Consider the following 23,552-nt stretch of genomic DNA (forward strand, 5'->3'; position numbering starts at 1 on the left):
GCTAGCGGACGAGCGTTCGCGTCGGGTTCGTCGCGGGCTGTGCCGGCGGCAGGAGGCGGCCATTTTCCATGAGAGCGGAGTAGCCTCCGAGTTCCCCTTTTCCCCCTGCCCAGGAAGAGCCCGGAAGGGCCGAGAAGCGAGGCCCCGGCCTGAGGCTGCGGAGAGCGGGCCGGTCCGTCTGCGGGGCCGGAAGTGGCGACGATGTTTTCCTTCTCCACCACGGTGCAGCCTCAGGTAAAGGCCTCGCGGGGGGAGGGCGGGGAGTCTCTCTCCGGGAGGAGCAGCTATTGTTCTGCGTAGCTACTCGGGCTGCTGGGAGAGCCGGGCCCAAGATGTCGCCGGCGGCTGCGGCCGCGGCTGGAAAGAGATCTGGGGCGGAAGGAGAAGTGGCCGCCGGCTGCCCGGCCACTTAGAGAGAGGCGGGTTTCGCGCCGGCTTTTCTCGGGAGCGAGTCGAGGTTTCGCGACCCTACAAGAAGAGCCCAGCTGGATCCTGTTTCCGGACAGACAGCTTCCTCACACGAAGCCCGCAAACAGCCTCCGGAGGACAGTGGATTGGCCTAGTATCGAATATCCAGGGCTCTGCTGCTGCTGAATATGGAGATTCTGCTTAGCCACCCGTGTTTAAAATCTCCGTGGTTCTCAATGTTATCACTTTCCCCTTTAAAAAAAGTAATCAGCGCAGAATGTCTTTGGAAATTAAACCGTGACGTATTATTTCCATTTGCCAGTTCGGACGCTGGTGCTTGTGAATTTCATTAGAAAAGGGACAGATTACTGTATTTCCCCGTGTATAAGACTGTATTTCCTCCCAAACTTTTTAAGTTTAAAATTAGGGGTCGTCTTATACACAGAATGTTTAAAATACTTATTTCTTAATTTGGGGCTCAAAAAATTGGGAGCGTCTTACAGATGGAAAAATATGGTATCCATGCACCTTACTGAGTGACATTCAATGTCATGCAAATAGACTTCTCTCAACCCCTTTCCCTACACAACCCTCCACATCCGCAGTGGAGGCCCCCCTCAAAATAATAAAACTTCTGAAACAGGTTTGGGGGGAATAGCGGGGCTCAATTCTTCCAGTCTGTTTACTCCTAGAAAAACACTATTGAACTTTATCAAATGCTAATAAAATTATGAATCTTCGTTTTAGCCTACCTGCTTAATTGTCTTTTTTCTGAACTAAAAAAGCCCAAGCACTTCAACTTTTCCTTGATAGCATTGTTAGACACACAAGTTCTACTTAGGCAGGTCTTAGGTTTAAAGGTCAGTTGGGTTGGTGTATAGTAGAGAATAAAGAATTTTATTATCCGTTTAACAAAATTTAGAAGATTTTGTTTAGTTGTCATGGCTAGCAACTGTTGGTAGGCTAATCGTCCGTGAATGCTTTATATGGTTTAAATTGATGTTACGTTGTCATGTTTAATGTCCTAACATCTCAGAAAAGCATCTGCACCCTTCCTATCTAATGCTGTACAGTGGATGCTTGGGTTGCGAACGTGATCCGTGTGGGAAGCACGTTCGCAACCCGCAGCCCCGCATTTGCGCACGCGCAGATTGCAATTTGGTGCTTCTGCGCAAGCGCCAAAACCGAGATGCAACCCATTCTGGTACTTCCGGGTTCGGCACAGTGCACAACCTGAAGCGTCTGTAACCCAAGGTATGACTGTAGCTGCCTTTTTGAAGAATTTTGTATGATGTAACATTGTCCATGGATGACATTTATTGCATTCCTATGTAGAATGCTTGGGGGGGGCACTAAATCATGCACTTGAGTTGGGGGAATGTTGAAAGCAAGATGGGACACCAAACAGGTATGTCAAGTTTCCAGTTAGAGTAGCATGTAAAGAAATGTGTTGTTGTTTTAAAAGTCCAGTCGTACCTCTTGTTACGTCAGTCTCCGGTTGCGTGTTTTCAGGATACGAACACGGCAACCCTGGGAGTGTATATTTCCAGGTTTTACCATGCGCGCATGCGCAGAAGCACTCTGAACTTCGCGTGCGCAGAAGCAGCTCTCTAGTTGCAGACTTTTCGGGGTTCGAACGGCACCCTGCAACAGATCGAGTCCGTAACTAGAAGTACCACTGTATGTTCTGTTTTGTTGAAGCTTATGCACTTGAGCAATTTCTTGTGATCAGAAGAAAAGCCAATGAGAGATGAGCCCTGAAGCAAAAACAGTAGAAATTGATTCTTCTTTGAGAACTGCTGAATGCACAGCTAGACAGAAAGAATACTAAATTACATTGAACCCTGCCTTTTTGTAAATATCAGGAAATTTGCGAGAGGCTGTTTCTCCTAATAAGCAGGGCATGGTTTCTTGGTACTGAAGGAAATTAACTATTTCCTTGCAATAATACGTTTATTCTTTTAAAAAAGTTGTTGCTTTGTGTTTTCTATAAAAAACAACAATGCTTTGGGCATGTTTTCTATATGCCCAAAGAAGAAGAAGAAGAAGAGTTTGGATTTGATATCCCGCCTTTCTCTCCCTTTAAGGAGTCTCAAAGCGGCTAACATTCTCCTTTCCCTTCCTCCCCCACAACAAACACTCTGTGAGGTGAGTGGGGCTGGGAGACTTCAAAGCATTGTTGTTGTTTTTTAAAAAATAGGAAAAAAAGATTTGTTGTAAAAATTCAGATTAGATTAACATAGTCATTTTAAAGATAGTGCTTTCACATAAACTTTCTTTTATACTAGGTCACAGTTCCATTGAGTCACCTCATCAATGCCTTCCATTCACCCATAACTCCAGCTCCATCATTTGCTACACCATCTACCCAGTGTGTACAAAAGGAAGCAGCACCCGAACATGAGGTACAGAATAGTGAGGTAAGAATCTTCTGATAGGAGTGATAGGTTTATTTGTGTTCGTGTATCATTTAGCATGATTTAAATTTGCTTGGTGCCTTACATGTGGCATAAAAAGGAATCTTATAAAGCGAATTTTGATACTCCTTTTAGTATTCTATACTGTGCTGTAACAATCCAGATGGAATAGTATTATTATATACAAAGCTCTCCACTTAGTTTTGAAAAGATAGAATTTTTTGATATGCAAGTATTCATTTGTGCACAGCTGGTTAAATATTTTTTGTGCACTGCAGTTACAAATATAATGACAATTGTTATTAAATTTATTACCCTGTTCTGCTGAATTTGCCTTTTTGAGGAATAAGACAACTTACTTGGTCTCTAAGGTGCTACTGGACATTTGTAAATTTTTTTTTGGAAGGATTCTTTTAAAGACTTTTTTAGAGCAAAAACTTTTTTTAAGGACTTGATTCTTTTAAAGGATTTTTTTCTGGGAAGAGCTTTTTTAACAATCTTTTTCAAGATTTTATTTATTTCGACTACGGCAGACCAACACGGCTACCTACCTGAATCTAGAGATTTGGGGTTGGGTTGCAGTCCTGCATGCATTTACCTGAGAATAAAGTTCAGAGTTAACATGCATAGGATTGTATTGCCAGTTACAGCAGAAATTATAACTCTTTGAAACTGTTAGTTTACGAGGATAACTGATGTAGAGCTACAGCCCTTCAGTTTGAATTAGCGATGTATATTTTGCAATAAGGTCAATGATAATTTATTGATGTTTGAAACTGCACCAAATAAAGGCTTTTATTGTACATAGATACTACTTTCATTTGCTTTGAGTAAAGAGCAGTGACTTCAACTTAGAAATTGTATTTTGGAAATTAGTGACTGCACAGTTTAAACAATTGATGGAAATAAGTTGATATTTTGAATAGCCTCAATGATTGGGGCTTGCGGGAATGAAATGGGAAAAGAGTGTGTGTTCCAATCTGCTTTTACTTTGGGGACACTTTTTAGAATCATAATAGTTGGACATTTCGTCTCTTTTTCTTGTTTTGAGTAATCTGATGATCTTAAACATTTCCATTCTTCATCTGTTCTTTTTACAGCCAGTACTTAATATACGAGACCTAGGACTTTCTGACTTGAAAGCTAGCCAGTTTGATGAACTAGTGGACAGGCTACTACCTGGCTATCGTGTAGAAAACAAAATCTCTTCACACTGGCAAACATCGTATATATCTGCACAGTCCTTCTTTGAAAATAAGTATGGTATGTCTTAGGATATTATGGCAGTGAAAAGTTGAATCACTTACTGAATTGAAGCCAAGGCAGCATCACATCCCACCTCTTAATATATGGTTCCAGTGAGATGCTTGCTTTCTGCTTCATTTCCATGCTTATTTCTTCTATAAGGCCTCTGTAATGCAGGGATGGCAAAGACATTTCAGCATGAATCCTCTTTCCCTTCTGGGCGTCCTTCAGGTGGATATAGGAGTGTGTGTGTCATGCCTCTGCTGAGCAAGACAAGAGGCAAAAGTGGGCAGAGCAACAAACATGAGTTTGTGCACCACAAAGTAGTTGCACAATTGTGTTATTAGAGACATAAAACACATATTGCTCCCATCAGTGGCCATAGTTAAGAGCAATAAGAAACATGCAAAGAATGTGTGCACACCCATTTAATTCTAAATGGGACTGTACCTGAACTTGGACATGTAAATAACCACTTCCCTGATTTCATATGGTGAGTAAGAACTTTCTTAAGGCAACTGAGTACTGGAGCTTTTATATACTTAAATAAGTGATTCTTTTACAGGCTGTTGAAATACTATTAAGTACCAACGTAGTTCAGTGTGGGCTAGTAAACATTTTTGTGGACCTTTTTTTCAGGGCTGCTTTTCATAATATTACAGGGACTGAATAAAATATTATTTGCAGCCTAAGAATACAAAAAGCAATCTTGTTCCCAAGAGGAAGCTCTGTTAAGCACAGCAGAACTCACAGATAAATGTGGATAGGAGCAGCATGTTCATTTGAGAGTGAATCAGACTGATTAACTCTCAAATGAAATTAAAAATGTGAAGTTTATTTAAGTTCTATATGTTTTGAACTAGATTTTGGAGATTCATTTTATCCTGTAAAATATTTTAAACCTATAAAGATTTTCTAAAGCCATTGTTTAGCTTAGTGATTGCAAAATAATAATAATGTTTTTATGGTAACTTCCTAGGTTTCGCAGATGTCTTTAGTGTCTTGCGCTCATCTTACCTGTACAGACAGCATCCTAGCCCCCTCCAGAGTGTATGTTCAGATCTTCAGCGTTGGCCAGGTATGAAGTAAGAATATTCTTCTTGATTAAATTGATTTATCTGGCTGAAGAACGTAGTATATACTACAAGATGAATCCTGAGTTCCCATCAGTGGAACTCTGCTCATGTGATGCTTATTAGAGGAAGGAGGTTATTCTCCCTGACTAATTCCTGTGCCTCTGAAAAGCTGTTCCAGAGGGTTGGAACTTATCCCTACTTCACAGGAGGTGGACCTGGAGGCTGGGAATGGGACAACTCTGGATCCAACTCTCTAAAATTACTTATTATTTATATGATACAGATGAAAGTATTTTGCATTTGAACATATTTAGAGTATATTATTATCTTTACTCAGTAGTCATAATAATTAGTTGTATTTTTGAAATTTTACTTTCATTGCCAGTGGTTAATGTAAGACTTGTAGTGACAGTCAAGCCTTCTCAGATTTCTGTTTCTCACAAGTTTAGAATTCTCGACTGAACTTCATTGAAGGGAAGGGAGTTAGTATATTACCTAACTAGCAATTGCCTAACTTGCAACTGATGCAGGTACTCTTATTTGTCTGTTATTTACGGTTTCTACAAAGTTTGGAGACTCCACAGGAGCTTTTGTACATATGAATGTTCTGTATTTAGCAAGATCTTAGAACGTATACATTTCCAAAATGTCCTTAAAAATTGCTTGCTGGAATAGAGTGACTTGTTGTTGCTATAGGATGGCGAGTGTTGCTATTCTTTTAAATAATATAACTGGGATCCAAAGAGCAGCCTGAAGGGTGCTTAATGGGGGGCTGAATTTTCAAATTTGAACAGCAGCCCCTTCCCTTCTTTTCCCGTGCTGTATTAAGCTGCTTTGAAACTCCAGATATTTTTGTATGTGATTGCTGTACAGCATGGAGGAGTACTGTTTTGGGGAAACTACTCAAAACACAGACACACCCACCTAAAAGCACAGAACCTGGTGTTTGACTCTTTGCATAGGCTGTGTTTCAGGACTTACACTAAAAAATTAAGTAAGGAAAGAATTTGCATAAGAACTTTTGTTACGTTATCTTGAAACAGTGTGTTGTGTGTTTTAAGTTTTTATTCAGACACGAGGTTTTAAGACACTGAAATCAAGAGCAAGACGGCTGCAGTCTTCATCAGAACGATTAGCAGAAACAGAAAATGTAGCGCCCTCATTTGTAAAGGCAAGTCTAAAGATTTGTGTGTTCCGATCATAACCTCTTCTGATGCCTGTTTTATACAGTGTCTTAAAAAATACCTGACCCATTAAAAATTGGAAGCCAAGTCCCTCTTCTCAGGCGTTTGTAGACTGAAGTAATTGAGGACAGGTAAAAGGTGATTGAAAGGGAGGGATCAGGAAGAGATAAGGGATTTATGAATCATGATGGTAGTTGTTAGAAAGCTGATGTAGGAAAAGATGGGTAAAAGGGATAATTGCTGATAGGAGGTATACAAGCAGAATCCTTCTGAAATACGTAGATGACTAACTATATACCTTTTCACATCTAGAATGTTAACAATTTCAGCTGAATGGTACTGTAATCCAAGCACTGTAAAATCCAACAGACAGGAATGTCCTGGAGACTGATGGATAGTGAGATTTCACTGTAATTACCGTATTTTTTGCTCTATAAGACTCACTTTTTCCCTCCTAAAAAGTAAGGGGAACTGTGTGCGCGTCTTATGTAGCGAATGCAGGCTGCGCAGCTATCACAGAAGCCAGAACAGCAAGAGGGATTGCTGCTTTCACTGTGCAGCGATCCCTCTTGCTGTTCTGGCTTCTGAGATTCAGAATATTTTTTTTCTTGTTTTCCTCCTCCAAAAACTAGGTGCGTCTTGTGGTCTGGTGCGTCTTATAGAGCAAAAAATACGGTATTTGAATTGCTGCACAGAATTCTAGGTTGCTGTCCAGTTACAGTAATCTGCTTGTACAACAGACTTTCGCTCACACCAACTTTCCATTCCTCCCCACTGTGGCCTCCTGGTCTGGAGGGTTTCCCCACCCTGAGCAGGAGGGGGTGCTTTAAGGTGAAGGACAGAAAAGGGAAGTTTCGTCACATCCACTGCCACAAGGTTGGCTCTCACCCCGCATGATGCACTTGCGAGCCTTTCCCTTGCAAGTGGTAGCATTACTACTCTAATTATCCATTCATATAAAATGGAAAAGGTCAATGCATGCTGAACCTTAAGAGAGAGGAGAGTTCTCTTCTGCTCATGGTCTGTCCCTGTTTCCCACATGCATCTGGCTGGCCACTGTGAGAACAGGATGTGGGGCGAGGTGGCCTGATCCAGCAAGCTATTCTTCTTATGTGCCCAAAAATCTGACCCCTGGTTTAAAAACTAATGCAAGTGTTTTCTCCATCAACTCCTTAGGGTCTCCTACTGAGAGATAGAGGACCTGATGTTGAGAGTGTAGATAAACTAATGAAAACAAAAAAGATACCTGAAGCTCAACAAGATGCCTTTAAAACTGGATTTGCAGAGGGCTTTTTGAAAGCACAGTCACTCAATCAACGTAATGGTTTGTTTGTCTTATTCAAAGTGTTCTGTTTTGTATATGCGGTGTTAGAATGGTGTTACAGGTCACATTTAAAATACACGGTAAATGAACCCCCTTTGTGCCGTATCCATATATGGTAGAAAAATAAGAATTAGGCAGCAGGTTCTTCGTTGTCATTGTCCCACAATGTCATCCCCTTATCAGTTAGTCTAGCTGATTATCAGTTTCCTTGGATTTTATACCGTACAAAAATTGCTTGCCTAATATATATTTTTCTTCTTCAGATTCCATAAGACGAAATCGTTTCTTTGTCCTTGTTCTGATCCTGCTTGGCCTTTATGGTTTGTCAAAAACTCCTTTTTTATCTGGTAAATGCCCCTTTATGGATACTGGTTTGTTAACTTTTCATTCTTCTTTAATCTTTCATTTCCTGTTTTGCTTTGTAAGGCTAGTCTGTTATTTTAAGTCTAGATTAAAATCACAAGTTGAATGAACTCACAAAGTGGTTTACACTACTCCAGGTGAAAACATCTAGTGTTCTTTTCTCTGAAATGAGTAATAGTTGGGACAATATATCTTAGTAAAATTTGGACAAGAACATTTCACAGGCCTCACTTTTCTTAGGACAGTTGAATAGTTAGTTTTAGCAGCCTAAGTAGTTTTGTCTCCTACTGCTTTTCAATACAGTCATACCTTGGTTCTCGAATGGAATCATTTAGTTTCTTAGATCAGACCATTATTTTTAAAGACAGAGTTGTATAGATCTAGTGTGTCATAGAATTACATCTATGGATATTTCATAATAGTTCCTCATTGTAGAGATTTGGTGTACAGGTGATATGATTCAGATGGGCATGGGGGTACATTGCACAAGTCTTTATAGGTATAAATATCTGTTTAGCTGGGACTCAGTGAATGGCCTGATAGTATTTGATGCTGAATCATTACTGCAGCTAAACAGATGTGGGCATAGTCAGTTCTGAGAGCCACACGTAAGAGTACGATACACGTGAACTAAAGAATTTATTTTTTAAAGAAATGCTTAGTTGAACATTGGTAGGCGCAAAAATTGCTATGACAAATGATACTGACAAAATGACTTGTCAGTACATTAATCTGTTTTAACCTTTGCTTTTAGTGCGTTTTCGAACAACTTCTGGGCTTGATGCAGCTGTGGACCCTATTCAGATGAAAAATGTTACCTTTGAACATGTCAAAGGGGTAAGTTCAAATGCTTGATGCCCACCAACTATTGAATTGAAATTCATTTATGTAATATATTGATATACCACACAATACTTAAAACAGTTTCTAAGCAATTTACAAAAAAACAGCAAACAGTGACACACGGAAGCCACAGTGTAATGCAATGCAAAATTTGAAGAAAACTGCAACAGATCACTATAAAACATAAATCCAAAAACAAGCACAGCAGCACATGTTGAAACATGTTTAGGGTACAGGATCCTTCTTCAGCCTTCCTCCTGCTTGTGACTGACAAATATAGAAACCACTGCCTGTGAATACACTCTGACCTCACACACATCCACACACTTGCTTTTCCATGTGTATGGATCATGCAATAAACCCAAGATGAATATTGGAGTGGGTCTACCAATATAGTTGGATGGTAGCCTCTCACACTAGCTTTTCTTTCTATAATACTTGCCAATATATGATGTGCCTCTTGTTGCTCAGCTTCTGGCAGCTTATCTTTGCTGTGTCAGGAACTATTCCATGATGATGCAGTGTAGCGTTGCCAGCGTAGGCGGCTACATTCTCCATTTGCCTCCTGTAATGACTAAATTCCCCTCTGTTGATTTTCACAAAATAATTACCCATGGAAAACAAATTCTACACATGGATCCCTGTTACTTTTTTTATAAATCAAACGAAACAAATTACTGCTTCCTTACATGCACCTCTGAGTATTGTGTTTTCTCTTAAATTGTTCCATCATGATCTTACACGTGATCACAATTGAGGTTTAATTGCTCCCCCCCCCCAGCACTGTACTCTTGATAAATTATGTAGGAATTAGTTCTTTTTCCCCTTTTACAGTTCTAGAGGCTTTACCTAGTATATTTTATTAACTGTATGCCTTGGTTTTTCAGTAAATGTTTTATGTTAAATAAACACAGGCCAGAGATCAGTGTAGTTCTGTGTCTGTTGTCCAGTGGGACTTCGGACTTTACTTTCTTAAAATAGCAGCCTTCCTCTTGCCACAAGGCAAACTGCTTTGGGAAGCATGGGAGTTTCCAGGCCAGCTGACTATACAGCAGGGGGCCTTGTATTTTAAAAGAAAAAGTTATACTGGGGGTGCACATGAGCATTTGGCTGTGCTTAAAAATAGCTCAGGATTGTGACCACAAGTCTACCTAAAGCTAATTTGGCCAAATTATAAAACAGGTCTTTTAAAAATGTTGGCATAATATATTTATTTTTAAATTTTAATTGAATGAAGGTTGAAGAAGCAAAGCAAGAGTTGCAAGAGGTGGTAGAATTCTTGAAAAATCCTCAGAAATTTACTGTACTGGGAGGTAAACTTCCTAAAGGTAACTATGAGCTTTTGATTATTGACAGGTGCTTTCATGGGGGTGTTCATACCACTTGTTACATTGCAGTCCTATTTGATTTATGTGAGGCAGGTAATAATGTGTTGTCCCTGAGAGGGATATGTAACCTCATGTGCCTCTTTCATGAACATCATTAAAATCCTACAGCAGGTATTCCTCCACCGTCAGAGGCATTCCACAGGATCCCCTCACTCCCCCAACACACCCCTGCATTGTGGGATAAATTATACCAGTCCTGACATACTGGGAAGGAAACTAAAAAAAGAAAACTGCAAAGGGAAAGGAAGAATATATCCAAAGCAGGCATAAAAAAGGCAGTTTGTCCACCTTTGCTACTCCTCTTTTTGGATTGCTCTGCTCTTAGTGTCTTTTAAATTTGTGTTTAGTTCACCCTCCCCTTTTGTAACTCTTGTGAAGTAACCTTTTTCACTCAGGGGAGGGTGTTTGTTGTCCAGATTTTCTTTATGTATACTCTTTGTATTGGTTTGGGCCTAATTAAGCTTTACCATTTGGCCCAACAGCCTAATGACCTGACATCATGTATGATATCAGAACCGGTGTGGGCTGGTAAAAAGGTAGCTGGGCTCTTCCAAAAAGGACTTCTGAAGTTTACAAAGAGCAGCACAGGGTTCTTTGCAAGCCTTGGGTGATGCTTTGAAATCCTGACAGTCAGCTGATTGTTGGGATTGGAAGCGCCCATGTCACCTGACATTGTGATGTTAGGTGATAGACAGATGGGTGCTCCTGCCCTTATATTAAATACCTGCCAGAGCCACATCCAGAGCCACATCCCTAGCCTGCATCGTTGTCCTCCTTCTAGCTGGGCTGAAATCTGCAGTGACTAGAATCACTTGTTGAGAAATTATAAAAATTGGGGTAAACATGGGTGATAATCAGTTCTCCGTATGCTTTGTCATAATTTTATTTCATTCTTTCCCCAGGTATTCTGTTGGTCGGACCACCTGGAACTGGCAAAACTCTTCTTGCTAGAGCTGTGGCAGGAGAAGCTGATGTTCCATTCTATTATGCCTCTGGATCGGAATTTGACGAGATGTTTGTTGGCGTCGGAGCCAGTCGCATCAGAAACTTGTTTAGTGAGTACAACTTAGTTTTCCCTTGAACATTGGCTATTTTCATGAACACATGTATACCTGAAGGAGCATCTCCACCCCCATCATTCAGCCCAGACACTGAGGTCCAGCTCCGAGGGCCTTCTGCTGGTTCCCTCATTGCAAGAAGTGAGGTTACAGGGAACAAGGCAAAGGGCCTTCTTGGTAGTGGCACCTGCCCTGTGGAACGCCTTCCCATCAGATGTCAAGGAAATAAACTATCTGACTTTTAGAAGACATCTGAAGGCACCCCTGTTTGGGGAAGTTTTTAATGTCTGATATTTTAATGTATTTTTAACCTGTTGGCAGCCGCTCAGCGTGGCGGGGGAAACCCAGCCAGATTGGGGGGGGGGTATAAATAAACTATTTTTTATTACTGTTATTATAATTATTATTATTAACTTATTTCAGGAGTGTGGATGAACACACTTTGAAATCTAGCAGTTTCTTATTGAATAAATGCTCTTAAGTCTAAGCTCTCTGTTAAAATAAAGAAGGCTCTAGCAGGCATCAGGAAAATTCAAAAACATTCTCTTATTATTATCATTATATCAAAAGTCTGAATTCTGTGTGAACAGTTGTAACCCAATATACATATGTATATATTCATTCCAGTCTGGACCTTTATCATGGGCCCATTGTTTTATCCCTAATTCAGAGAACAGTTGTTTTCCTTTTGACTGTTTTCTAGCTAAAAAAGCAGTATAGACACCAGAAAGCTATTTTTCTGGAAAAGTGCAATTCATGAGGGTAGCCAGAATAAGCTTGTGAATCTCATATTAGAAATGTGTGAATAATACAAAATGGTGTTTGTAGTATCAAGAAATAAATTTGACATGTTGCATTCTTAGGGGAAGCCAAAGCGAATGCACCATGTGTTATATTCATTGATGAGCTGGATTCTGTTGGTGGCAAAAGGATAGAGTCTCCAATGCATCCCTACTCAAGACAGACTATAAATCAGCTCCTTGCTGAAATGGATGGGTAAATACTAACTTTCTTTCTGAGCCAAGGGATTATCTGTTATATAGGAACATCAAAATAAGGAGAATGAGCGTGGGGTTCATATGGAGAGGTGTGTGGCCCCCCCAAGCAGTAAAATAATTTGAAATCTGATATGTTACTTGGAAAGAATATCATAGCCATTTAAAGCATGTTCAAATGCCTGGTATCCCCCTATATAGCAGGGTAGCCAAGCCCTGGGAAACCCCAGATTACTATACTTTATACAGTTTATACTGATGCTGCTATTCCAACTAGTTGGTAAGCCTGCAGCACCCTCTTCTTTCTTTGACCAGGGCACAAAGTGGTTGGTATGCAGGCAAGGATTGTCTAGGTGCACAGCACAGCATAGTTTAGTTAGGGATGATGCCTTGGTGGTTACACTAGAGTAGCAGGTCTACTGATCATGCTTTGGGCTGGTGTCACTAATTACAGCCTACCTACAAGCCTGTTTCATCGAGTCATTTGCCTTGATCACTGCTAATCCAGATTTAGGACATGTCACTCACAACTAAGCTTTCAAATTTGCAGCCATAAGATGGCCATGAAAAGAGGATAGATTCTGAGTTCTCTGAATACCAATTGCTGAGGGGCAAAAAATGTGATGGCATGCCCTACCGCGAGGCTTCCTCGCAGCATCCAGCTAGCTGTTGTTGGAAATGGGATTTTGATTCACTGGACCTTTGGTCTGGTCTAGCAGGTCTGCTCTTACGTTCTTACTAGTATTCTTCTGGCATGCCTGCAGATTTCCAAACAAATGGATGAGCCCCACTCTGGAGCCTTAGATTGCTTTGAGTCATGCCCAATAAAGGGCTTGCAGTGTGCGTTAAGCCCTCACTGGACTGCATGGACATTGCTGTACTTATTGTAAGAAAAGAGAAACTCTTCACACCAAAGTATATTAACAAAAGCTCTCTTCTCTCTCTCTCTCTCAAGCTTTAAACCCAACGAAGGCGTCATTATCATTGGTGCAACAAACTTCCCTGAAGCCTTAGATAAGTATGTGTGTGTGCGTATATATGCATAAAACGTAACTTTACATGGTTTGATTTTGTGCATATATGACTTTGAAAGCGTAGGTCAGTAATAGCTATTAAAATTTACAACGTACTATTCTTGCATCATGTCTATATTTTTATCTTTGAAGGCAGCACTCAGAAGGACTAGCCCCTTCTAGCTATCATTATCAGGAACAGCAAAAATGAGAGCAATGGCAGCCGGAATGTATCTATGAAGTGTTGGTTCATAAAGTACCTTTTGCCTTGGGGGTTCCTGTAATCCAAGGAGGGTTGTGAGGAGGCCATTTGCTCGTGTGAAACAATCTTTAGTAGGTCAGAAATATATTAGCTGCTCACTTTACCCCATCATGTTTTTAACTCTTAAAAAAATAAAAATCTTTTAAGTCATCTGGTTAGCAAGGATCTTAAATATATTGAATCATTCACAGAATTGTTTTTCCTCCCCAATTAGTGCTTTGATACGTCCTGGCCGCTTTGACATGCAAGTTACAGTCCCCAGGCCAGATGTCAGGGGCCGAACAGAGATTCTGAAATGGTACCTGAATAAAATAAAGTATGATGAATGTAAGTATAAATACGCAACTGTTATCTTGGGGGCAGGCAATACAGAAAGTTGTTGTAGAGTGGCTGTAAATTTTAATCTGTTTCTAAGTCGCTCTGTGACCTCTCTAATTTAGATCTGTGTTTTGAGTTCTGAATCGCCTTGAATAAAACAAATCTCTCTGTTCCCCTTTCACTATACTGAGGAATCTGAAATGGCTATAGCTTTTCCCCCCTTTTGGCCAAAGTGGATGAAATTTAGGGCACATGAGCTATTCCAGTGGATTAGGTAAAGGTAAAGGGACCCCTGACCATTAGGTCCAGTTGTGGCCGTCTGGGGTTGCGGCGCTCATCTCGCTTTATTGGCCGAGGGAGCCGGCGTACAACTTCCGGGTCATGTGGCCAGCATGACTAAGCCGCTTCTGGCAAACCAGAGCAGCGCACGGAAACACCATTTACCTTCCCGCCGGAGCAGTACCTATTTCTCGACTTGCATTTGACGTGCTTTCAAACTGCTAGGTTGGCAGGAGCAGGGACCGAGCAATGGGAGCTCACTCCGTTGCAGGAATTCGAACCGCCAACCTTCTGATCAGCAAGTCCTAGGCTCTGTGGTTTAACCCACAGTGCCACCCGCGTCCCTTTCCAGTGAATTAAAGCATGCTAAATTGCAAGCAAATAGGTCCAGGGGCTTTTTGAGAGGTGGGGGGAGTAAAACAGATTTATTCTGCCCCCCCCCATAATCTAATTGGGTGGTGGTGGATAGGGAATAACGTCTTAATAAAGAAAGCATAACTGTTGATGTGCTTTAGCGAAGACCATTCCAAGCTCTTCAGTACTCCACAGGCAACCTTTTGGACAGCCTCACTATTTTCAATGTCCACAAACATATAGGAAAATATGGAGCTATAAGGTAAAAAAAAGTGTAGAAACACAGCAACACAAGACTTTGTAGAGGACCTGATCTGTCGGTTTATTGACATTGTACTTTGATGTGGGGACGGGAGGAAAAACCCCAATTCACTCCAGTTTTTGGCCCACACACAAAACCCCTAGTTATTATATGCTTGTGATTGAAATTCAGAATCTTGTCACCAGTGGGAGCCAGAGTCTTTGATTCTGCTTACAGTATTGCTTGAACAAATCAGTGCTCTGTTCTTGATCCATATTGTGATTATAGTGGCAATAAAATTAAAGTTCGCTTTAATGTGAAAAGCAGATTTAAAGAATATTAATTTCTCAGATTAGGTTGATATAGGACTTTGTGTGTGTGTCTTACTGCAGCTATTGATGCAGAAATCATTGCAAGAGGAACGGTAGGATTTTCTGGAGCTGAGTTAGAAAACCTAGTGAACCAAGCTGCATTGAAAGCTGCGGTTGATGGGAAGGATATGGTTACTATGAAGGAGCTGGAATTCTCAAAGGACAAAATTCTTATGGGTAGGCTATTTCTGAATTTGAATTTCTGAATTCAGCGAGGTAAGTATTTTGACCTTGGGCACTTCGTTGGAGTTAAGTTACAACTCCACTTACATGCTACACTGATGGTTTTTGGGTTTGCAGAAATACAAAAAAGTGAAGACAGAACATGCTCATTAGCCATGGAGCTCTGATTGGTGGTTGACTATTGAGAATAAACAATAACAAACTGTGGGGCGGGGTGAATGGAATGGAGTATTCTGGAATGGAGTATCCTGGCTGGCACCTTGAGAAGAGCATTCCCCAGTGCAGTGTTTTGCTTGTTCTCCTTGGATATACTAATAGCAAAATTTAGTGCTGAGTTATGGCTGTGGAGCCCAGGTGGGACTTCTGAGCATGCGCAGGGGAATCTCAAGGTTTGAAGAAGTAGAAAAAATATTTAGGGAGGAAACAAATAAAGGGACAAAAACCCCTTCAGAACAGTTCAGTGAGGACTGAGCCTACTAAGTCTGCATGGTGGTGAGAAAAGAAACAGGGTTGTGGGTGTGAGTGTGCATTATGAGTAGAATGGAGCATCTGCGTGCATTTGGTCACTTTTCAGCTTCTGTGATTTCCTTTCTTTGATTTCAGGCCCTGAGCGTAGAAGTGTAGAAATTGATGATAAGAATAAAACAATTACAGCCTATCATGAATCTGGGCATGCCATTATTGCATACTATACTAAAGATGCGATGCCAATCAACAAAGCAACCATTATGCCACGAGGGCCAACACTCGGACATGTGAGGATTTTGATTTTGTAGAGAATACTCACTTTTGACTAGACTTTGACCGCTTTACTGCTTTACTTTTTCAACAGAGCTGGTATCAAACACCTGGCAATATATTTCCATAGTATAATGCAATTGAAATGAGAACCTGGTTGGTTGCCGTGGCATTCGTAACGGAGGTTCACCTTCGTTACATAGGCACCAGGCGAAAATGTTTCTCTATAACCAAGCCTTTGGCTGATTAACATCCTGCAGCCTTTTAAATGTGTTTGAGGGAAGGATTTACTGGTTTGTTTTTGTTTTGCTATGTATTACATGTTTTCATTTTGTATCTTTATGATCTGAAGCACCCTGTGATCTTCAGTTGAAGGGTGGTATACAAATTTAATTAATAATCATAATAATTGCCATTTTAGAAATGTATTATTTACACCCTGCAGTGCTGTCAGTTCAAAAAAGACATCCACATTGTGGATGAAAACATTCATTCATCTGGCTCTGCTGCATTTTGAACTTTGGGACTGTATTGCCCAAATACATGCACAAAATTGTTTCATAGCAGAGTTGGAGGTTTCCTACTCCTGCTGCAGGGGCTGTGTGCAGAAGGGCTCTTACCTTTAGTGTACCGCAAGCCAAGACTGGCCATCAGCAAAAAGTTGCTGTTGATTTGTTTCTCGCGAAGATACTGCATGACCGTGACGGGTTCGGACAGAGCCTGCAAGACTGCAGGTGTCTACTCTTTGGGAAGCAGGTTTTAGTTTGGGGTAGAGAAACCAACAAATGTCTCAGAAGAGTATCACGGCAGTTAGTATCCTCTAACTCGCCTTTGTTTCAAGATTGTCAAAGCAGCTACAAAGGGTAATTTACTGTTTCCATGAACTTTAATCTCTGCTCACACAATTTTGTATTAAAGGTGTCTTTGCTGCCAGAAAATGACAGGTGGAGTGAAACTAGGTCCCAGCTGCTTGCCCAGATGGATGTCAGCATGGGAGGAAGAGTTGCAGAAGAACTTATATTTGGGGGTGATTACATCACAACAGGTCAGGAAAACCCCGAAAGAAACAAGATTAGTATTCAAAATGTTTCACTTCAAAATCTGAATTACTTTTGTATAATTTCTTTTGTTGTTGTTCATTTAGGGGCTTCTAGTGATTTTGACAACGCTACTAAAATAGCAAGGCTCATGGTGACTAAGTTTGGAATGAGTGAGAAGGTAAGATCTAAATATCTCCTGTTTAAGTTTTGGATGCTGTCCTCGTTTCTCTCCGCATTGATTAGGAGTCCTTCAGGACGTGGTATCAGATCCTTGTATTAAATTGCTGTTATCCCTCTATGGATCTTTAGATGGTAGTGCATTATAAAGCAAAATGTACATTATAAAGTGAGAATGTGTATGTGACCAACTCAGCCTTACGGATTATCAAAGATATGAACAGCGTGGGTGAATAAGAAACACGTTTTGTCATTTTCCCTTGGAGATTATACAAAGCAATTTACAGTATGGACTTGACAAAATAGTAGTGATAAATGAGACACTGCTGCTCTCCTGGCCTCCCAACGCAGGGTCACTGGCACTTAGCAAGAGGGGTGGGGTGAAGCATGGGAGTATTAGATGGGTGCAGAACAATGGAGCCAATCTTCCCAAGCTTCACCCCACCTCTCTTTCCTTCTGTGTTGGAAGTCAGGAAAGCAGCTGTGCCCCACCCACAGCACCTCACCAGCCACTACTGTATATGTTACGCTGCCATGTTCACTTCACAGCACATTTGGGGGGGGGGGTTGCTCTATACCATAGGGAGAGCTCAATCAAGCACCAGAAAGCATTTGCTCCTTCTGCCTGTATTTGCTTATATGTTTTGTTTCCTCCTGGTCTGCCCCTTCCTTTCCGTCATCACGGATAGTGAGATTTCTCTTAGATGCATGTTCTTTGTAATTTTTTAAAAAGCAACAAGTTAAGACGATTCAAAATTAATCAAGTGTGAATAATTTAATAGGATTATCCCCCAAAATGTGTGATCGGTGACAAAGGCTGAGGTCGTATACACTTACAGGGAGTAAGTCCAGTTGTGAACAGTGGGACTAACTTTTGAGTAGACATGATTAGATTTATGCTGACCAACTCCCTCCCATCCAGATTTAACAAGAAAGCTGTGGTATGGTGGTGGGATACTTCTGTGTACAGCTACAGCTGCTTAAATATTGGACACCTTGGGGGCCTGTTGCATCACAGAAGATATTATTTGCAGGATGCTAGGATGTTAAATAGCACCACAATTGCAATGTAAAATGTCTCTTTCTCTTGTCTCTTTCTTTTGCTTTCTATAAGCTTGGTGTCATGACCTACACAGATACAGGGAAACTCAGTCCCGAAACTCAGTCCGCAATTGAACAAGAAATAAGAATGCTTTTAAAGGTAAGAAAAAGTGTGATGGACTAACTGGAATAAATATTGGATGAATAAAGTTTTCCTTCCCTTGGGTTTCATGTATATATCTAGTAAACCATAAAAATGGCCTAACTTCTAATTCAGTTCATGGCCCTGTTAAAAATTCAGGAACTTCCTTTACCACTTATTAGCAGTAGAACATTCTTCTAGCTCCTTGTTGCTAATAGATTCCTTTTTCATATTCAGTTATTTATCTACCTTATTTTTCCCTTCCATCCATTGTGTTTCTTACTTGTTTTAAACTAAAAGATTTTATGGTGTCTGGTTTCTGCAATGAGTATACAAGAATAAAATTGAAACGTGAATATTTGTGGCTTTATTGAAAATATTAGTTCAGGGGTTCAATCTTAAAAGTTTTTAGAATACATGTCTTCGATTTCCAGTTTCATTGCAAATGATCCTTAATGTGTGTGGGTTTTTTTATTCTGTGATAGGAATCATACGAACGAGCGAAGAATATATTGAAGAACCGCACAAAAGAGCACAAGAATTTAGCGGAAGCATTGCTGACTTATGAGACTTTGGATGCCAAAGAAATTCAGATTGTTTTAGAGGGGAAAAAACTAGAAGTGAGATGATAACTTCCTTGTTAAGCGTTCTAATGGATTACTTGCAAGAATGCAGTAGTCTACTTATGCAGTGTAGCCCCCCCCCCATGTGTGTGTGGTAATAATCACATTTCTTAAAGATAAGCAATTTGTCTTGTGTGCTTTTGTTACATTTTACCTAACTTTTTGTATTTCCTTAGAAAGAGATGCCAGGAGCAAAAGAAGTTCCCACAAGTATAGATAATACGATCTCAGGGTTGAATCCCGCTTCTTTGGAAACCTCAAATACTGACGCTGAATAGTATGTTCTTAACATATCTTCCCTAGCTAATTGCTCCATGTGGACTTGGACGTGTTCAATCTTGCGGCTTGAGGTCCCTTGAAATGCTGCAGGATTTACAGGTTGCAGAGGGGATGACATCTCCATTTAGTCTTAATTCCATGGGCAGTTTATAAAACCATCACTACTCATCAGTTAGAAAAAAACCCCACAGATTTTATTTAGCAGGTCACATAAGACTACAGGAAGCTGGGAACTGGCATTGCTGTAACAGAGCTGCTCCCTGCCCCTCATTGGTCTTCTTATAAATGCCAGGGTGTTGGAATCCTGGAGCACAATAACTGGTCAAAGAAATAATAGGGTTTTCTGTTTGGATGCCTTTAGATCACATGACGGGGGGGACGGACGGAGTAGAATTGTAACAGCTATGAAGAATTGCACTGCCTCTTTGGAGTCAGTTGGGAGTACATTTCCAGTTTAGTTTAAGTGGTATGGGGGTGTAACTGCATTGCTCTGAAAGGTGCTGTCCTGTTGGATTTTTAAAAATGAGATCGTGTACAGCTGTTTTGAGAGCTCCATCAATTTTCTTAGATGCCCGTATTGAATCAGTCAGAGAGTAGTTTAGATTCCTCTTTTTGTTCCTTTTAAATCAGTCCATTTCCCCCAATAAAAATACATTTTTTTTATTTGAAATCTTGAAGTCCTTCAACCCAGGTTATGAGCACATAGTACCCAAACAGTAAAATGTGTTCAGTTATGTTCTGAAATGTTAGGAGTTGGGCTAGGGTGGAGTGAGAAACAATTGCTAGTAATACTAGTGTTTTCTGGGAGGATGGGCAATGGGTGGGTTATTCTCACAACTTTAACCCCTACATTCAAAACAGGCATTTAAAACAGAAAAGGTTTTGTGTCAGTCAGTGGGGGGAATGGAAGAAAGTTGGCAGTGAACCTTCAAACTAGTGCTAACATGACGTTGCTGTGAATACAACTTGACAGTGTACTTACTTTTGAATTGGTTTAAGAATTCTTTCATTCAGCAAATCCAGTACTTCAGTGCAACTTTCTTTTTTTGCTTTTCCCATTCAGCTAATCTAGTAACACATGGAGGGACCTCAAGACCCTGTCTTAAAGCAGAATACCAAGCTGCTATGCTGACACATTACAAATATACTCTTTGCAGTGACTTACAGTGAAAGATGTGCAAATAAGGCATGCATGGCACCTTTTTTAAAGACAATAAAGGTTTGTTTTAATTATGCAGAAAGCTTTTCCTCATTGTAAATTGCTTTATCTCTGGTTTCCCTCTTATGTAAATTGAGGTGTACAAAACATATCTTAAACCTGTAAATAAATTTGAGAGTTAACCGAAATGTGGAATTTTTTTAGTGAATTAGATTTCCAAAGAATCTTTCGTTCGTTTCCTTCCTTCCTTCCAAATTGATTTGTTTGCTGTTACTTCAGCACGTTAGAGAAAAATAATGCAAGTGGGGAGACAGGAGAGGAAAACATCCCAACATTCCCTGGCTTCCCATCAGCTGGAAAATGTACCCATGGAAAGTTCCCTATTACCCAACAGATTCTGCTCCATCTCAGCAAATTAATATCATATGCCTTTCATGCTATAAATTTGAACTGCATCTACACACCTAGCTACCATATATGCTAATAATATAAAATTTTAATTAACAATAGTTCCTACTGATTATCCAGATTTAATACTATTCCTCACAAAAACTGGGATTCTGAAGTGAGATATCCACACAACGGAAGTTGCCTTGAGTTCCAGTCACAACAGAGAGACAGCTTAAGGTCCAAAGAGTTTGACTGCTGCAGAAGATCAGGCTTCAGTAATACAGTTCGGGACTTGATACATTCATACACTTTGTAGGCTTTGCAGATAAAGATATGTACAAGTAGAAAGTATTTCTGTTGCTCCAGCAATTCAAGACGTAACACAGTTTCCGACAGCACTCACTGACTGACTCTCAGGACAAGACACCGGACAGCTGAGCAGAGATGCCTCCATCACCTATATCAGGCATCCCCAAACTCGGCCCTTCAGATGGTTTGGGGCTACAACTCCCATCACCCCTAGGTAACAGGACCAGTTGTCAGGGATGATGGGAACTGTAGTCCCAAAACATCTGGAGGGCCGAGTTTGGGGATGCCTGACCTATACAGGTGGCACTGGACTGTTGCCATAGCAACTGGCTTGGCTGACACTGACCCTATTGCCTTATCCTCATACATGGGATGATTTGAGCTCATCAAGGAAATTATCCCTTTCCTCCATGTCTGATTCCTCCAAAAACAAATTCCACAATACTTCAAAGTTATAAGATGTAGAACCGTAGGTAGACAAATGCATACTACTACAACATCCCACGAACCCCCTAGACGTAATAATTTTAAAAAAACAATGAGAGGACTGTTGTAATTGCAGAGTCCTTTGCACAACGGAATGACGAACAGTACGTGCCACATGCTTAAAGTTGCTTTATTTTCAGTTCAGTATTGAGAAATTACAAACATGCATCTTGCCTCTGCTGGAGCAGAGAAGCAACCATCCTTCTCCTCGGAAACAAAGAACACCGAGAGAAACAGTGAAAAACAGGAAACCAGTGTACGTCACATCCAGCTTCCCATTCCCGTGGGAAAACCCAACAGTACTCTGACTGTGGAATGTAAACATTGTCTTGTGACAAGCACTTCGCTGCACAGTGAAGAGAGCAGAAACCAACATCCTCCCCCTTTCCGTGAACATCACTGGGCAGCGTGTTCGTACAATATCAGTACAAACCCAACTTCTGTACATAGGTACAGTGTTGATCCCTTGATACAATCTTGGACAATACATCAGCAGGAATTTCATTACCTGGCATATAGGACACCGTTACGAGTCCCTTCTGAATATGTTCCCTAGCATGTTGCACCTTCAATTGCAAGTGCTTCGTGCTTTGCTTACAACCTTCCGAATTCAGCAAAGCCAAACATGCTTTGTTGTCCTGGTAAACCTGGATTGGACATTTGACAGGAATTTTCATGTCTTTGCACAATTGTAACAACCATTCACAATCCTTAAGTGATTAAGACAGTGCATTCAATTCAGCTTCACAAGTACTTAAGCTAATTGTTGTTTGCTTCTTGCATGACCAATCAAATAGACCCTGATTGTACATGTAGCAAACTCTAGACGTACTTTTCCTGTCTGTAGTGTCACTTCCAAAACTTGCATCTGCAAAAATCTCAAGACCACCAGACTTCTGATTGTTAAATCTCAGTCTGTAATGCATAGTGCCTTTCAAATAGCGTGCTATGCGTTTCAGAGCTTTCCAATCCTTAACAGTAGGATTGTTAACTTGTCTGCTTAGCAAATTACAGCTAACAGCAATGTCAGGTCTTGAACATCTGGCAATGAAGTTTAGCTTGCCTAGCACACTTCTGTACAGTGTAGTGTCAGAAAATGCTTCTTCAGTGTCTTCTACCTGATAATCTGTTGTCATCGGTGTGTCTACAGGGTTAGCATCCATCAGGTTCAGTTTGCTTAACACATCAGCAATTTTCAGTGACTGGTGTACTAGAATGTTACCACTTTGATCTCTTTCTATTTCCAGAGACAGGTAGTTGTTTACCTCACCAAGATCTTTCATGTCAAAGTGCTCTTTCAGTTGAGCTAGGGCGTTATTGTACATTGTGATATCTTTCCAAAAGAATAAAATATCATCAACATAAAACAAACAATACAGCTTCTTTTGCCCCTCCTCTTTGACAAACACACATGGATCAGCTTTCCCTTGTTGAAAACCTAGAGAAAACAATGCTTCAGTGAGTTTTGTGTGCCAACACCGTGCACTTTGTTTGAGACCATAAAGGGACTTCTTTAGAGCACAAACAAATCCCTGTTTTACCTGTACGCCATCAGGTGGAAGCATATATAGTGATTCATCTAGAGATCCGTACAAAAACGCTGTATTTACATCGTGGTGACTAATGTGTAGATTCTCTGCAGCTAGCTTGAGCATAAGCCTAATGCTCTCATATCTCACAGTGGGTGAGTAGGTCTCGTGATAGTCTTCACCTGGTACCTGTGCAAAACCTCTGGCTACCAATCTGGCTTTGTGTCTGACTATCTTGCCATTTTGATCAGTCTTCGCTTTGAAGACCCATTTGCTTCCAAGCAGTTTCATTCCTGGAACTACTGGAACTAGCTCCC

General features: G+C 40.6%; 1 protein-coding gene and 1 long non-coding RNA gene across 7 annotated transcripts in view; one reads left to right on the forward strand and one right to left on the reverse strand.

The window, feature by feature from the left end:
* Positions 1–20,709, forward strand: YME1L1 (YME1 like 1 ATPase). 6 transcript variants are annotated; one of them, XM_082193777.1, is made up of 21 exons: positions 1–234; positions 2,697–2,828; positions 3,926–4,088; positions 5,050–5,148; positions 6,208–6,317; positions 7,507–7,654; positions 7,918–8,001; positions 8,772–8,854; positions 10,098–10,188; positions 11,151–11,303; positions 12,170–12,302; positions 13,257–13,319; positions 13,791–13,903; positions 15,161–15,316; positions 15,926–16,077; positions 16,979–17,105; positions 17,205–17,278; positions 18,392–18,478; positions 18,946–19,080; positions 19,260–19,360; positions 20,426–20,709. In XM_082193777.1, exons 1-21 carry the CDS (start codon positions 202–204, stop codon positions 20,427–20,429), a joined length of 2,241 nt encoding a protein of 746 aa, XP_082049903.1. In that variant the 5' UTR covers positions 1–201; the 3' UTR covers positions 20,430–20,709. The 6 variants fall into 6 exon arrangements, 5 of the variants coding, with proteins under 5 accessions (XP_082049903.1, XP_082049905.1, XP_082049901.1 ...); XM_082193775.1 differs by lacking the exon at positions 1–234 and adding an exon at positions 329–671; XM_082193776.1 differs by lacking the exon at positions 1–234 and adding an exon at positions 329–671 and having other exon boundaries at positions 7,507–7,648.
* Positions 20,400–23,552, reverse strand: part of LOC309515723 — an 8,168-nt gene continuing 5,015 nt past the window's right edge. Inside the window, exon 2 of the long non-coding RNA XR_014212629.1 lies at positions 20,400–21,767. This is a non-coding gene — a long non-coding RNA (uncharacterized lncRNA). The remainder of the gene's footprint in view (positions 21,768–23,552) is intronic.

The sequence above is a fragment of the Podarcis vaucheri genome, assembly GCF_965113315.1.
Source record: "Podarcis vaucheri genome assembly, chromosome: 12".
Taxonomy (NCBI): Eukaryota; Metazoa; Chordata; class Lepidosauria; order Squamata; family Lacertidae; genus Podarcis; species Podarcis vaucheri.

Excerpts from the sequence above, each read along its gene's own strand:
- YME1L1 (XM_082193775.1), top strand. The coding sequence starts at position 597 with ATGGAGATTCTGCTTAGCCACCCGTGTTTAAAATCTCCGTGGTTCTCA. Across the intron at positions 8,855-10,097 it reads CCTTTGAACATGTCAAAGGG|GTTGAAGAAGCAAAGCAAGA; the intron begins GTAAGTTCAAAT and ends AATTGAATGAAG. Across the intron at positions 10,189-11,150 it reads GGGAGGTAAACTTCCTAAAG|GTATTCTGTTGGTCGGACCA; the intron begins GTAACTATGAGC and ends TTCTTTCCCCAG.